The 16492-nt window shown below is 39.2% G+C and overlaps 1 protein-coding gene across 2 annotated transcripts in view; it reads left to right on the top strand.

Moving 5' to 3' along the window:
- sned1 (sushi, nidogen and EGF-like domains 1) overlaps positions 1-15773 on the top strand; it is a 40741-nt gene extending 24968 nt beyond the window's left edge. For both annotated transcript variants that reach the window (XM_033622862.2, XM_033622861.2), the window contains exons 16-32: positions 58-231; positions 371-484; positions 1610-1723; positions 1824-1937; positions 2023-2139; positions 2257-2544; positions 2635-2818; positions 5024-5136; positions 5440-5718; positions 6312-6435; positions 8772-8854; positions 9700-9798; positions 10122-10238; positions 14568-14655; positions 14775-14854; positions 14946-14973; positions 15083-15773. In XM_033622862.2, the coding sequence (XP_033478753.2) occupies positions 58-231; positions 371-484; positions 1610-1723; positions 1824-1937; positions 2023-2139; positions 2257-2544; positions 2635-2818; positions 5024-5136; positions 5440-5718; positions 6312-6435; positions 8772-8854; positions 9700-9798; positions 10122-10238; positions 14568-14655; positions 14775-14854; positions 14946-14971 (2114 nt within the window). In that variant the 3' untranslated portion in view covers positions 14972-14973; positions 15083-15773. The remainder of the gene's footprint in view (positions 1-57; positions 232-370; positions 485-1609; positions 1724-1823; positions 1938-2022; positions 2140-2256; positions 2545-2634; positions 2819-5023; positions 5137-5439; positions 5719-6311; positions 6436-8771; positions 8855-9699; positions 9799-10121; positions 10239-14567; positions 14656-14774; positions 14855-14945; positions 14974-15082) is intronic.
- Positions 15774-16492: the final 719 nt, after the last annotated feature.

Below are 16492 nucleotides of genomic sequence, written 5' to 3'. Positions count from 1 at the left end.
AGCTCGTGTTACGGTGCATCTGCGCTGACATTATCAACGTGTTTGTGTTCATTTCAGAGCTGGGCTGTGGCCTGCCCCCACAAGTGAAGCACGCCGAGGTCCAGTTCTCCTCAACAACACCGGGCTCCATGGCGGTTTATATATGCCACTCAGGCTTCACGTCTGTGCCCAGAGCCACTCAGAGCATCTGTGGCATCCAGGGAGACTGGAGCCAGCCACCCATTTGTGAGGGTCTGTAACACACACCAAAACATGGACACGCACTCTAAACAAAAACTTTCAATGAGCTCTGACAAGTCATGAATAAGATTCCAATTATCAAAGGAGTTAATAATCTTTATCCTCATTTCTTCATCTCCTGTCATTACAGAGATCAACGAATGCCTGTCACAGCCCTGTCTCAATGGTGGTACATGTCGGAACCAGGTCGGATCCTACCAGTGTGAGTGTGACGTTGGCTTCAGTGGACATCGCTGTCAGACAGGTAAAGCCTGATCAAAGTCCTCTAAAAATTAAAAGGCAGCTCCATTATTCTATTTTACCTTACTTTGGGGTTGTTACATCATTCCGTAGCTTATTCAGCTCCCTATGTATTGAAATCCAGTAATTCTAATTTTGGACTGAGGGCCTTAAAACACCAAGCTGACAATCAGCTGTCAATCAGTGTCAGACTGTCTCTTTCAAACATTCACTCATGTTATCAGAGAACCGGGATTACATTTGTAACCTAAAGTGTCAGCGGTGTGTCCTGCACCATTGGCACTATCAGCCTTTGTCAGCTGTTTTTCCAACCAATTTGGCATGTTGAATTGGCATCAGACCCAGCAGACAAATACAGACTTGTCCATCCGCTGGTATGGAGAGTTACTTTGCGACTTTTTGGCTGAGACACAGACGATGTGAGGCGACACCAGTCAGTCTTTGTTACCGGTTTTGTGTATTTGGGCCTTAAACACATACTATTTTCCCAAACCTTTCTAAAATGTTTTTCACACATGACCTGACAGAGGTCATAATGTTGTTGCTATTTATAAACTCATGTGCTGCTGTGGACGCCACATTAGTTTGGTTCTGAAAGTCACGCAATAACACAAACTACATGACGCCTCAGGTAGACCAGCAACTCCCGTGTGCTGTGAGGTAAAATTAGTGTTTCTGTTAATGGAGTCTGGTGACTGTGAAAAGGACCTTGTAATGGCTTGAGTTCCCTGTGGAAACTGCCTGTCTAATGGCAAGGTAAAGTGGTGAAAATAATCTTAATATAGCGAACACTCAAACTTGTATTGATTGTTTAAGGTGGTCCCTTATTTAGCAGGCTAAACTACGTTTTGCTTCTGCCCTCGTCTACTGCCACCAGACAGAACACAGGTTGTTATTGGTCAACAGCTGCCGCTGACTGGTTGGTTTGTTTGTGGTATTGTCTGACTTTTGGATTCAAACGAACATGGCATCCACTGAAGTACATTGCTTGGCTTCCGTGCTCCTGCCTGCTTCTCCAAACTGGGAGTGACAAAGACAAAATAGTACACAGATGGACCCGCCCTTTAAATGCTGACATTTAGTGCACCTGCACACATGTAGCTCATGTGTCTGTTTCATCCCCCTGAAGACATAAATGAATGCCTGTCGGATCCCTGCAAGCACGGGGGTACGTGTGAGGACCGGCCTGGCTCCTACTTGTGTCACTGTACTCAAGGCTTCAAAGGCCAGGACTGTGAAATAGGTAAAGTGTTCATTCAACCTCTTACATTACATTTAAATCTTATACCTCTTAGATTATCTCGGATAGCAATCACAATTCTATTGTGTATATCTGTGTGCAGAGCAGGACGTGTGTGACTCCAACCCCTGTCTAAACGGTGGTGTGTGTCGGGGTTACAGACGCAATTATTTGTGCGTGTGTAAAGACGGTTTCTTTGGGGACCAGTGTCAGATGTGTAAGTGGCTTTGCACAGTTGATGTTAAATGCTGATTCACTCAAGTCAGCCGTTGTTTTAACTGCTTGTCTTTGTCACCCCCAAGTGGAGAACCCATGTGTACTGCAGCCTTGTGGAAACCGTGGCCTCTGCAGGAGTGACAAGAGAGGCAACTACAACTGCGTTTGCAAAATCGGACACACGGGCAAAGATTGTGAGAAAGGTCAGTGAGAGTCACACCGAAGTACATCAGCTCAATCAGCTCATCCTCTGTATGCAAAGACAACTCTGTAATTATTTAATGTATGGATTTGACATGTAAGGTTGCCACTGTTCCCAGACCTGTTGCCTCCCTCTGGTCTCCATGTCCTGCGTGTGGAGGAAAACGAGGTGGAGCTGCGCTGGGACGAGCCAGAGCCGTCACACAGCCTGGTCAGCGGGTTCCTCGTCACTTATGGTCCCCTCGGCGCGAGCGATCACCAAACAGACATGCTGGATAGGCAGCAATCCTCCCATGTAATGCGCGGCCTGGTGCCCGGCCTGCTGTACAACATCTCCACCTTCTCCATCAAACGTAACACCAACAACAACGACAACAGCCAGCCCGCCACCGCACTGATACGCACCAGTGAGTATGGTCTCTAAGAGTCTCTCTCTCTGTTCACATCAGTTTGATCCCACGTGTGCAAGACTTTTCATGTGTGTGTTTCTGTGCCAGGACCTCAGCCAGTGGAGCAGCTGCAGGTGGAGAACGTGTCCTCCTCGCAGGTGTGGCTGAGCTGGCTGGTTCAGGCGGCTCATCATGCTGCAGTCAGCAGGGTGCACGTGTCTCTACTGCCTTCAGATGGCGGCGAGACACGCACTGCTGTGCTCAACACGAGCACCACTGAGTACACCTTCAGGTCAGGCTCTGCACCTTGCTTCAGAACAAAACTGATAACCCAGACTTTCAAATGAATGTGCAGACCTGCAGTGTCCTGTGTGTCCACTACATGGTGCTGTAGGTGTTGCACTTTGAATTACTTTGAGTAATATACCTTTTCACCACTAGAGGGCACTATTTCACCACTGTTCAGAGGCTCTTCACAGTATTATGAGGATGATGAAGTCAGGTATTATGAAATGTTGTTTAACGAGAGACCCCCCAGCTGAAAACATATTTTTTTAATTAACTTTTTTAGTTATTAAAATTGAATTTTGTACAGACAAGAGAAAGAAAACTTTCACATGTAGTTTTTTTTTTTTTATCTTAGTTTGGATTTCAGCTCTGGAAATGTCAGCATAAAGTGCACATGTAATTAGATAATGCCTCATTTGCATATTTAAACATAGAATTTTAGAAAAGTTATGTAAGTAATCGACTAAAGAAGTTTCATGGTGATATCTAACAGTTTTTTCCTCATACTCTGTGCCAAAAATCACCACTTCAGTAGCCCTTACATTCACCAGACTTTCTAGTTTCATTCCTATCTATATTCTGAAGGTTTTTTAAGAGGGGTGTGTTCATATTTTATTCATAGCCTGATTTATGTAATGTTTTATTCTAGAAAATATTGCGATTTACTTGGCTTTTGATGGTATTTTGCTGATTTATGGAATGATTTAAAAAAAATTTTTAAAAAAAGTGGAAAAACAACACGCACATCTTGCCCAGTTTAGGGGTGGGTGCTGGACCAAAAAAATTTCACATGTAAAAACAAGTAAAGTTTTTACATGACGTATATATCTGTGTGCAGAGCAGTTTCGAGCCATGTCGGTTCTTCCGACCGAGCCGACATGGCTCAAAACGTCATGCTTTAAATAAATTGCACTCGACTGGAGCTATTTTGGTGTGCGGACTTTACTTGTTTTTACATGATAAAAAAAAACAGACATCCAAAATTCCCACTGAAACACCTTTGACTCTAATATGTCAACAAAATGAAATAAGAATTTTGAATCTGGTTTTATCCAGTGGTCATTTTTGTTCTGGAAATGTTTGCAAACCAGTGCATATTTAATAAGCTTATGCCTCATGGACTCCCTTGGATTGTCACTGAGTTACTGGTTGTATTAACCTGGCACAATTTGCATTTACATTTTCTTTAGGTATTTACACCCTATTTGTATTGAATTTATTTAGATATTCACCCTCTGCACGCATTTCACCTTCTGTGCTGTTTATGTTTTTATACTTTCCAGCATTCCTTATGTAAGACAGTCTTTACTTTTTACTTTTAAGCCCCTTCTAAAAAAAAACAAAACAAAAAAAAAAAAAAACCTGTACCTGCACTGTCAACCACAAATTTGCACCACCATCGTAAGCATATCTACTGTAGTTACAGCTCTCTGTAGTAGTCCTCGGACTAGACTATCATTTCACCGCTGTGTGTATTATTCTTAGGATATCTATCTATCTATCTATCCATCTATCTGTCTGTCTGTCTGTCTTGTAATATGAAAAATAATTGCCTTAATGTTAGTTATCAGCTGAGGACGTTTCATGGTTATGTCTATCAGTTCACCTTGGGTGTCTCACCTTAAAGCAATATGAAATAATAAATCCAAAAATAATAAATGCGGCAATAAATATATGAATAACTAAATATAAAAGAATGGAAATATTAACATGTAAATGAGTCAGTATAGTTCTAAGAATAATTAAATAAGTTTTTCAAAGGACTGCTTTTATTCATTTTAGTGGACTTTTATTTCATAATTCCACATTTCTTTATTTCAGCGAGCTAATTCTTGTCTCGTTTATGGTCTGATAAAGTTATTTTAAAAAAGAAAAAAACAGCTAGCTAGTTCTTGTGCTGTTGCTTTGGTGTAAATCTGTGAGATAACCTCATAGGAAATGGAAATAAAGCAAATCCAATGTAATATATTTCACAGAACATATTACACCTCATACAGGCTACATGAAATGGACATTTCTCCCTTGTGTCAGCGATGGAAGACTTCACATTGCTGACACAAATGCTGAACAACTTCTTGATTTTCTTTCACAACTTTGATCATTTCTGATCCACTCCTGAGTTTATTAAATATTTGTAAATATATATTCCGACGTTATTGTGCTTTGTTTGCTGTAGTCCCATTTTTGTGTTACTCTTTCTGTTTCCCAGCTCATTACTCCCTGGTCAGATGTACACAGTGGACGTGTTGACTCAAAGTGGAATCAGACCAGATGAGTTTCCCTCCACCAGCCACTCAGCTGGACCCCTGACTTTCTGGACAAGTAGGTTACCTCTCGTCACACAGAAGTCATTAGAATGATGATAACACATCTGCTGGTCGTCTGATGAGGTGCTAGTGTGCCATTATTTCTCATTTAAACATTACAGTGCACATCTCGACATATCACTACAGATGTCAAAAATGTGTTTACGAATTTCATTCATTCTTGAAAGCTGTTAGTATTTAAAGCATTTTAAAGCATAACACTGCAGCATTAATAGATAAGAATTAAAGAATAATTACCTCAGTCACCACCACACTGAGCAAAAAGAATCTGACCATCTCCATGTGTTTCCTCCCTCAGGGCCTCTGCCCCCTCAGAACCTCTCTCTGTCACATGTGACCACTAACTCAGCACTGATCACCTGGAGCCGCCACCCGAGAAACGTCCCAGATGGCTTTGTGGTCAACGTGACCCGAGGGTTGAACACCAGGAGTCGCTTCCTGCCCAATGGGAAGTTAGGATCATACACCCTACGAGAACTGACGCCAGGACAACACTACTACGTGGCTCTCACGTCTGTGAAAAGCACGGGGCAGGAACAGATCCACAGCATACCTCAACACTTAGCCTTCGCTACCTGTGAGTGTCTGTGATTCTCTTAACCCTCTAATGTAGGTGGACGTGTTCCCCCAAAAAATGGAGGGTTGCTGTAGAAATTACCTTTCTTGCATCAACAGTGTTGATTACATGCCCAGATATTTAGCCTAAGTGAATGCAGAGCAGGTACAGGTCATATGTGTGAGACTATAGACTGTGTAAAAGAAGTGGATCTTGTCTCCTGGTCTGAAAAGTGAAGCCAGTGATGAAGTGCCTTAAACCTGCATTCTTTCTAATGGCCAGCAGGGGGCGACTATTTGAGTAAAATTGACAATAAAGCTGGGTATGAATCAGGACAGAGGCACAGCAATGGGCCTGCTCCACAGCTCCACAATCTCATATAAATATGGTCATTCTGGGCTCCAAAAAACCAAGACAGCGGCTGCCGAAATACCAGACTTGAGGCTTGTCAGGGTCAGGGTGGCGACATCCACTTCTTTTATACACTCTATGTTTGGGACACAACAAAAACTATTTGCTCAAATTTAAAATGTGGCTTCACTGGACATATCAAATGACAGATGATTACAAATATGTGAATTGTGAAATTGTGTATGCATTTCCTTTGGACCCAGTGCCGATGGGGGCGAGATCAGGGAGAAGAGAGAGGCCAGCTGGGGCTGGACGCACGCTACCCCTGTCTCAACCTAAGGACCAGGGAGGCACAACAGACACAGAGAACTCAGAGGAGCTGCCCAGGTACTCACAGAGTGTTTATAATTATTAAGGGTGTGTCCTGCTCCACTTTGCTGGTTAAAGGAGCTATATGTAAGAAATCTAAAGCAAATAGTCATAAAATTCTCCTAATATGTCACAGAGACTAAGGAATAATGTTCATATAACTCTGATCTCACTGACAACAATAGTACAGCCAGAATATACGCATTTAAAAAAATATTTTACGGTCCGCAAATCATGTTTATGTTTTGAATTTGTGTTTTGGCCTGTTGCGCCACCCACCGCCGTCTACCAGTCACGCAGTCAGTAGAGTCTCAGCATCAGTTACAGTTACGACTGAGCTACAGCAGCACGGCAAGCAGCATTAGCAGTGTCCCGTTACATAACATTAGCAGCCGGCTCCTCAGCTGTATCCCGGCAGCAGTATTAGCAGCAGAGAAGCCGGACTTCCTCGAATGGTCCGCTGGAAAACCGAAGATCACGGACGCGGCGACACAGCCCTGCCACGGCAGCCGTCCGTGGGCAAACAAATCAGTCTTCAGTGTGCCGCTGTCCAGCAACCTCGAATCTGTAGGGGAGGGGGGGGCGGACACGACTCGTGGCAGTATTTTGAATTTGAGTGCAGTAACCATTTTGGCCACATTCTTACATACAGCGCCTTTAAGTGGTGCATAATCTGGTGCAAGGGGCAAAGGGGTTCTATTTAGTCCCTTAATTAGTCATAGATGTGTTTTGGGCTTAACATGAATTCAGCTAATCAGATTGTGATCTACCATTCCCTTTAAATCCCAGGTGTGCCTGCACCTGCCACGCTGCAATTTACATGAAGAAGCAAGCAGTTCTGTGCTGAGAGCAGTGCAGTAAGAGCTGATGTCACTGCAGCAAATATTGTCGGACATTTAAGCAGCAAAACTAAAACCTGCAGTTAGAAACTTGACAGAGGAAACAGACTTAAGCTTAGCTTCTAAAATTATCAGTGAAGTTACGCTGCTCCTGGTGTGTAAATGCATACAGGGTCTCTCCTAATGGAGAGTCTGACAGCAGCTCTGCTCTGCTCTCTGCTACGTTCACATTTTACAAAATTGCATTGATATTTTCCTCATTAATGATGTGTTATTTCATCCACTTGCAACCCATCAGCGTGTCCCTGTGTGTGCAACAAGCAGAGAGTAAGCATGTTGTGAACCCGCCTGTGTAGGAGCCCTTTAAACAGACTTTAGTCCAGGTTTTTGTTGGTCTACGATGCAATCGCTTTCTACTGCCTCAAAATGGCAATACACCAGCAATGTGCCTGACCACACCTTGGTGCACAGATTGGCACAAACATTTTCTACTTACAATGTGGGCACTGAATGTAAAACTGACAACAGTAACAATGACAGCAATGACAGTTGCACTGTGCTGTGCACCACGTTGTGCTGGGTATAAGACAGGGCTCAGAGACTTTTGTTTCCACCTGGCAAATCAATTATCACTTAGCATGGTTTTATTTAAATGATATTTGTATGGTATCTAACATGTTGAAATTTGTAACATTTGCGGATGATACACATTTTTTTTGTTCAGGTGATGACATGAAAGAGTTGAAAGGGAACTGATCATGTTGAAAAAATGGTTTGCTGTTTAAAAAGTTATTACTAAATTAAAATAAAACAAAATTTAAGGTGGTAAGTGGCATATGGGCTAGTTGTGAAATAAAACAGGATTGATAGAGTATATGAAACAAAATTTTTGGGCGCCATTATAGATCATAAACTATGTCGGAAGCTGTACACAGAACATATTGAAGGCAAATTATCTAAATCTATTGCTGTTCTTTATAAGACAAGGGAGATGTTAAATAAGAAATGTTTGTATATATATTGTACTGTTCACATGTAATGCCTTGTATGTCCTACTGTGCTAAAATTTGGGAAACATATAAAACAAATATAGACCCTGTAATTAAACTTCAGAAAAGAGTTATGGTTGGCTGGTTATCATGAATCTACTAATCAGCTGTTTATAGGATCCTACACCTTAAAATGGTTAGACATTGTGTATTTAAAAACATCAGAAGTACTTTTTCGGGTTGTGAACAAAAGCCTTCCTGTCTGTATTCAACTTTTTTTTTAATTAAGAGAAGGAAATTATCATTTAAGAGACTTTAGATTTTAGACTATAATGTTTTTGATTATTCATTTATTTATTTCCTTTCTTTGGTATTGTTGATGTTCTGGGTTATCCTCTGGTTTAAATAGGATAGGCAGCCTATTCCTTTATTGGTTATTTACTGTGAGAACATTTGTGTGAAATCATCTTTGTTTCTCCAGATGCACATAAACGCAATTAAAATGATTCATTCATTCATGTTGCAGATACACAGAACTCATCGACAGAAGGGGAAAGATAACAGCCAAGTTCGCTCACATGCCTCGAAAAGCTATTCGACATCGGACCAGTAAGTACGAGTAGTGCCAACAATGTGATAAACACTTTGTGGGAAGTCACTACTGTAACACTGTTTGACACATTATCTAAAATATTGTGTGTATTCATATACAGTCTTTACAGTATTTGACCAAACTACCCAATAAAGTTGTTCACTCTGTAGCTAATTAATTCACCCAGACATTATGACACTGTCTGACATCTATTAAACCAAGATATTGAAACAGTTCTGGTGTGCTCAGGATGTCCAAACAATGAAAGACTATCTTATTTGCTTATCTTGATGCAGATGGAATAATTTAGGCCATGGTCCTGTAACCATATGGTCCTAACCATGGCCTGTCTGGATGACAAATGGGTGGTCCTCTAGTGTAAACTGGACTCTCTGCTATTGCACAAACAGACCTGCGTTATCTGACACATGCTGTCCACTTTATCTCGCAGCTTTCGATTGAGTCAAACAAGTCAGAAAACTTCAAGAAATATTTTCTATTTATTTTCATATAATTTCTTGTAGTGTATTTTCACTTTTTTCCACATAATGCATCCCAGTGCAGAGGTTTATAGCCTATAGCCTAAACAGAAGAACTGTTTTACAGATGTTATCTTGTACTCTCAAGAGAATACGCTTCCTTTCTAGGATTGTTCTGCCCCTTTTAATGATGTTACACCCATGATGTCATCATATGCATTTGCATTTGATTTTGCTCAAATCACTAATGTCATGTTTCTTTAATCCAGCCTGAGGAGCATACATATAACATTTAAAGTCTCCGTACGATGTCTAAATTTTGCCCATCATTCTTCTTTTTTGGTTTCACACTGATACATGACAGGAAATGTTTTGCCTTGCAGAACCTGACCCACCTATAAGATTAGAGAAGATGGAAGAAACAACAAACAAAATCAGCCTTGCACTAGAGGTTCAAGAGGAAGGTTTAAGAACGAAGCCTGGTAGGTGTTTTGGTGGCACATTTGCCCTTGTAATTGATTCCAGCTGATGTAGTGCTGCTCATACATGAGATTTATGTCCTGTTGGAAAAAGACCGCTCATTAGTCTTTAGACGAGTCATTTATTATCGATGTCATGTGTGTTTGCAAAACACTGTGATTGAATTGTCAGTGAGGATGCTAACCTTGAAAGACAGGATGTTACATTCAGGAAAGCAGAAAAAAGAGGGGGAAGTGGTGTAACAGCTGTAGATAATGTGTGTGTGAAACTTGAGACCCACACTCGTTTTGCTGTGTGGACGCTGATGGCAGCTGTTGTCTTTTAGAGCTGCCACAGGACTGCCGCAGTCTGCCCTGCCAGAACGGGGGGACGTGTGTGGACGAAGGCGACTCCTACATCTGCGACTGCGCAACAGGGTTCAAGGGCAGACAGTGTGAATTGTGTAAGTTTATGTGCTTCCTCTCTACACACACACACACACACACACACACACACACACACAGAGGGGTGGGTCCAATGAAAATAGGCTGCTTTTTGGCAAATGAGCAACGGATGGTTACTCATTCTGTTTATGTTTTAGGTATGGAGGACAAAAAATGACATAAGATTCAATAAATAAATTAAAAAAAAATAGAAAAATAAATACTAATAATCTATAATTAAATAAATATGTAAATAAATAAATGCATAAAGAATCCTTATATATAGATAAAGAAACCGCCTACCTCATAAATATTCAGACACAGAAATAAATAAATAGAAGTTCACAAAATGTAGAAATAATTTTCAGATATTTGTTAATTTATGTTTTGTTTAATTATCTACCTTTATTTATTTATGTATTTATTTATTTTAACATTTATTTATTGATATATTATTTTATTTATTTTTCATGGATTTATTTATGATGCATTTATATCCACATTTATTTATTTATCCATTACTGATTTTTTGGCCTCTATATTATGTTGAGAACTGTAAACAAAGATTTAAAACACATGGTTTCTGCTGGGAGATCAATTTTTGTCTTCAACACCTGATCTATCAGTTAATCAGAACTTTACTGTCATGATGCAAGCATAACAAAATTGCAAATGTGTCATCCTCAAATGGTGCATACTATTTAAAGGAATAAAAAAACTATGATAAATGTAAATATAAGGAGTGTAACATCAGAAGGGTTGTGAGCTGTAGGTGGGTGATGTTACAGGGAAACATTTGACAAAGGGTAAAAAACATTGCTGAGAGCATTAAACCTTTTGAAAGGTCTATTTAATATGTCATATTAAGAGGATATTGAGCTGAGGAATATAGGACCCTGAGAACATATCAAGCAGCAGCCTCTGAGGCTAAGAAATGAAGTCAGTGCTGAAGTGCCAAAATGCCAAAAACTGCAGTTCCTCTTATGGCCACTTGAGGCTGACTCCAAAACAGGGTCAATCTCCATAAACCCTCATGTTAAAATGCCCAACTTTACAGCAGAAATAAACATGTTTACAGCCTGGTACAAAAGCAGTTTCGGTCTCTATAGCTAATTTCAACATTCATGACAACTGTATGAGGGTTGAATTTTTATATACCTCACCCCTTTATATTATATTAAGGCTTAAAGTTTTGATTATTTAAATGCAGGGCTGCTTGATTGACAGACTGTCTGTGAGGTGTCACGACAGTTAATAAGTCAGATCCACAGTGAGATCCTCCACAGCCCTACGCTCTCATCCAAATATGGTCATTTCTGGCTAAAAAACAACATGGTGACGTTCAAAACGCCAAACTCGAATCTTCAAAGTGGGAGTCCACAAACTAACTAACACCGACTTCACGGTGTCTGGGTCCATTATTTTATACAGTCTGGAACATATACATATTCTATGTTTGTTGGACATATAGCCTCCCCTTCAGAGTCTACAGCTATGCTAGCAGTTCTGTGAAGCTCTAGGGACACACAATAATACCAGCATGTCATTAGTATCGGCCGATATTGGCTTTAAAATTAGCCAATAGAATCAGCCAGTATGCTTATTCTTATTTTGCACAATGAATAAATATTACATACATTGAAAATCATTCTAAATTATGTCTCCATCTGCTGGTGGGCCATCACGATGAGAGTACGTACTGTATGCATAATATGATGTTAGTTCCTCTACAGAGGAGACTTGATGATCACTAAAAATCAATATCTGTATCAGTTATCGGCCAAATAAGTTGTCATATACCGTCATATTGGATACTGGCAAAAAACCCAATATTGTGCATCCCTGTGGAGTTCTCTTTGATAAATGCTAACACAAGCATGCTAGCATTCTCTCCGTGGCAATGCTAACACGCTGATCTAAGCAGGCAGCATGTTTACCATGTTCATCTCGTAGTTTAGCGTGTAAGCATGTGTTGAGTTGGCGTGGCCAGAAAAACATCAGCTGGACTGGAAACTAAATATAAATGCTTGAGGATCAGCTCACGTCTCCTGTCAGCATGGACGGGATAAATTATGTAGCAAAGGGAAGGATGATAGAACGCTGTTTCAAGTGCCTTTTACCCAAAAGGCAGTAAATTGATTGGTAGCATCCCTGCTAAGTCAAATAGATATATACATGATTCTCCAAAGAGAATTTGGTGAAAGATGTCCCCTCACTAGAGCAGGGTTTACAGTCCTGTCTTTGTGTTCTCAGCTGTTCTGTTGTCTCTCAGTGTAACTGAAGCATCTCAAGGTGTGAATTTACAGTTTAATCTGGGTTAGATTTGCATGTCATCATGTAAACTGTCACGGAGCTCTGAGCTATGTATAGATCTCTGGTTTCTTAAAAGCAGGAAACATGCCTCACTGACAGTTGACCCCTCTGACATTTATAAACGGCCTGGTTAACTTTGAGGCTCAGGCATGAATGCACAACATGAGCATGGTGTCATGGTGTCGAAGGCACAAAGCACCATATTATTACACCACTTTCTTTTCTTCAGAGAGAGACACTGTTACACTGATAACTTCTGAATGTTCTGGTGTGTGTGTGTGTGTGTGTGTGTGTGTGTGTGTGTGTGAGGCAGCGGTTTATCATCTGTGAACAACGTCCTTCTTTGTTCTGATTTTACTCAATCTGTGTTTCCTGTTTCTCGTCGGTTAATTAAGGCATCAAAGAACATTATTAATTATTAAAAATAATAATAATCTGAATTAATAAATAAAAGTCAGTAAAATAAAATAAGATAAAATAATCACCCAGGATAGAAATATTGTAAAATAAAAAAAAAATTACTAAAATTTAAAAGCTAAGTCTATAACACAGCTCCAGATTAAAAACCAGATTAACAGCAATATTATTAATAAAGACAGTGTGTTTTGTCTTAATGAGAGGAGCCTTACTCCTCAAAAAATAAATCAAATCCCTCAACAGTCTAAATTCCTCATCTGCAGATGACTGAAGTCTCTCCATGTACACTGTCATTAATTTTAAAGATGTGCTTTACAGTGACGACTCAAGTCGCCAGCTTGTGTTAAATGTATCTGTGACACACTGTAAAACTGCCAGCTGCCTTTTCAACACTGTCACTACAGAACTGCTTTAAATAGATGACAGTCAGTAGGAATCCATTGGCTACAGTGTCTTATTGAAGTTAATGGTCATGGACACAGATCTATATTTATATTTATTGGAGTAATTGATTATACGCTACCAATATTAGTACATACAGTACTAACTCAGAAGCATTAATGCAATTTAATTTCTTCCCTAAGAGAAATGCATTCATAGAAATAATTATTCGGATTGTTGTTTTCTACTTTATGAAAAGCAGCTTGAATTATATTTTCCTAAAATCAAAAGTCAAGGCCTTACTGAAGGACTATGAGTGATAGATCATGTTGGAACAACCAATTTCCAAACAAATACAGGAATAAATGCATACATAAATAAATAAATATGTAAATCAATAAATAAATGCATTAATTTAAAAAAATTAGATGCGGTGGGTAGGACCTCCTACCTCATTAACATACAGACACAGAAATACATAAATATTGCTGCACAAAAATGTAGCAACAAATTTAAGATATTTATTTGTTTGTCCTGTTTAATTATTAACTTTTATTTATTTGCTTATTAACTTATTTATCTATTTTTCCATATTTATTCCAACATTAATTTATTCATATATTCTTTTTTTTATTTAGTTTGGCATTTATTTGATTGATTTATTATTTGTTCCTTTATTATCTTATTCCTGTTATTTATCTATGCATTTATCTATTTATTATAATATTTAATATTATTTATAATTATTTATTTATTATTTAATTTGTACATTTGTTGATTTATTTCCATACTTATTTAGTTATGAATTTATGTATTATTTTATTTATGTATTGATTTGATTATTTATGTATTTATCTATACATTTCTCTACTTATTTCCATATCTGGTTATGAATCTTATTTATTTTATTTATTGATTGATTATTGTCATTTTTCATCCTCCATAGACATCAGTTTTTTTATGAAAAAAAAAAAACACTTTAATTTTACTGATAATCACATGTTGATAAAGCGGTGTATGAGGAGACACTGGACACACACTCGCCCCTCTTGAGTCCTTTCCTTCACCTAAACATCCAGCGTCAGATTGTTTAAACATTCCTTTCCTAAAACCATCCATCAGCCAGAGAGAAGGGCCCAGCTCCTTCTCACACCACTCCTAAACCATCCAGCAGACTTTTCCCTGCTGACAGTATTTCCAACATTCATACCTCATGTTGTGTGACCCGCTGTTTACAGTGTGCCAACGAGTGCCGCACCCCTGTACCCGTCTCTACTCTGAAACCAAGAGTGTGCCTGTGTGGGAGGGTGGAGTGTGTCACTACCTGTAAGTCACATCAGGCATGCTGATACCCATCATGATAAGTGTGGTGTTTCAGCTTCTAAATTGCTGAAGAAAAGCAGAGATTATTTTTAACTGATGGATCCGTGTTTTATTCTTCACAGGTACAAAAGGACGTACAAAGTACAGCAGGATGTTTGTTATCGAGAGATCTGTGAACCGACGCCTCCAAAGAAAAGTCAGAGTGAGTTCAAAAAGCTGTCTGAACAGTGTTGAAGTTCATCAAATAAACCAATGCAGTTCTTTTCACACACTGATATTAACTTCCTTAACAGGCAGAAGAATAAACAGACAACAATAAAGGTTTGTTTTCTTTTACACAATCAACATAATGATATTTTAGGCGCTGTAGAAGCTCACAAGATTCATAACAACTCTCCTAAAAATGAGTCTTTCTTTCTTTTATTTCTAGAGCACTTGGATACTGATGAAAGGACTGTCGTCACTGTCATGTGAAAAAACCTAACTTCAATTTTGGTGTTTATAATCTACTTGAAGTAACTGATTATGGTCATTTTTTGTGCTGTCAGAACCCACTGTAACATTTTAGAAGCAGATCATCATTCATCTGAAAATGAGGTTGTGTTTGTTCATTCCTGAGAGCTGTGTTTGCAGCGCTGCGCTTCATGAGAGGACTTCAGTCAATCAAATGAAAAAATGGTCCAGATCATTTATCATTTGTGACGTTTGGTGACTGATCTTTGGTACAAACACATATGTATGCAAATATTAATGGTGAGCAGTCCACTGTGCTGCATCAGAGACCTTATATACCTCATTTCCATGTCCATGCTGACACATTAGGAGAGGTTTTTATTATTTGTGATTCAGCTGCAGGTTTTGTCCCTCAGGGAAATAACTGTAGAGTGTTCCAATCTTTTCTTGATACACGCCCCCCTGATCTCCTGATAATGACGATGGGAAATATATGTTTTCTCCACACTTCAGAAATTCATCTCTTCCTCTGACAATGGTGCGCAGTATTGTCTGTGTATAAATATCTTTCTCTGTGTCTTAGCAGGCATCACTGCTCGCTCTTCTGTAAATAGTGTTTATAGGCCATTTTGTAGGTGAATATTTTAATAATAAAAATGTTAAAATGTTTTGTGCTTCTGGTGTCTTTTTGGGTTTATTTTTGCATCATGAATTTCATCTTAAAACAGTGAACAATGTCTTATTACAGCATCCATTTTACATGTATGCGTAGGCAACGTGGTCGCCACAATAAATGTTGGCATCGTATGTTCGTGCAAACCACAGATATGTTACATTTAAATGTTATTATGTAGTGGCTACGTTGAAACTTAACATTTCAACAACGCTGCGGTTAAGGTGTTGTTATGTTTGAGCACAAATATAGCTTGGTTATGGTTAGGAAAAGTCCATGTTTTGGCTTAAAATAACTGTTTTTAGGGCACAGTCTCCGCTGGAAAAATGACGTTACATCCACATCTGAAACACAACCATTATTGGTGTCTAAAAAGGCACTGGAAAAACAGCAATGGGCAGCTAAAAAATTACCAAGTTTTGTGCCTAAAAGCTTCTGAAAAAAACAGAAACAGGTTTCTACAAAAAGCCACTGCAAAGACAGCGATGAGTGACTTTAAAACGCACATGTCTGGTGCCTTTTAAACAACTCAAAAATCAGTGACAAGCACTAATGTAACATCCAAATTTGGTGCCTAAAAAGCCACTGGAAAAATAGTCATGGGTCACTAAAAAAGATGCTAGAAAACCAGTGACAGGTCACTACAAAACCCCACATTTGAGGCCTAAAAAGTCGCTGGAAAAACAGCCATGGGTAGCTAAGAAACACCCATAT

Source organism: Epinephelus lanceolatus, chromosome 6, assembly GCF_041903045.1.
Source record: "Epinephelus lanceolatus isolate andai-2023 chromosome 6, ASM4190304v1, whole genome shotgun sequence".
NCBI lineage: Eukaryota > Metazoa > Chordata > Actinopteri > Perciformes > Serranidae > Epinephelus > Epinephelus lanceolatus.
Note: the sequence above shows the minus strand (reverse complement) of the source record. Positions and strands in the feature narration are given on the sequence as shown.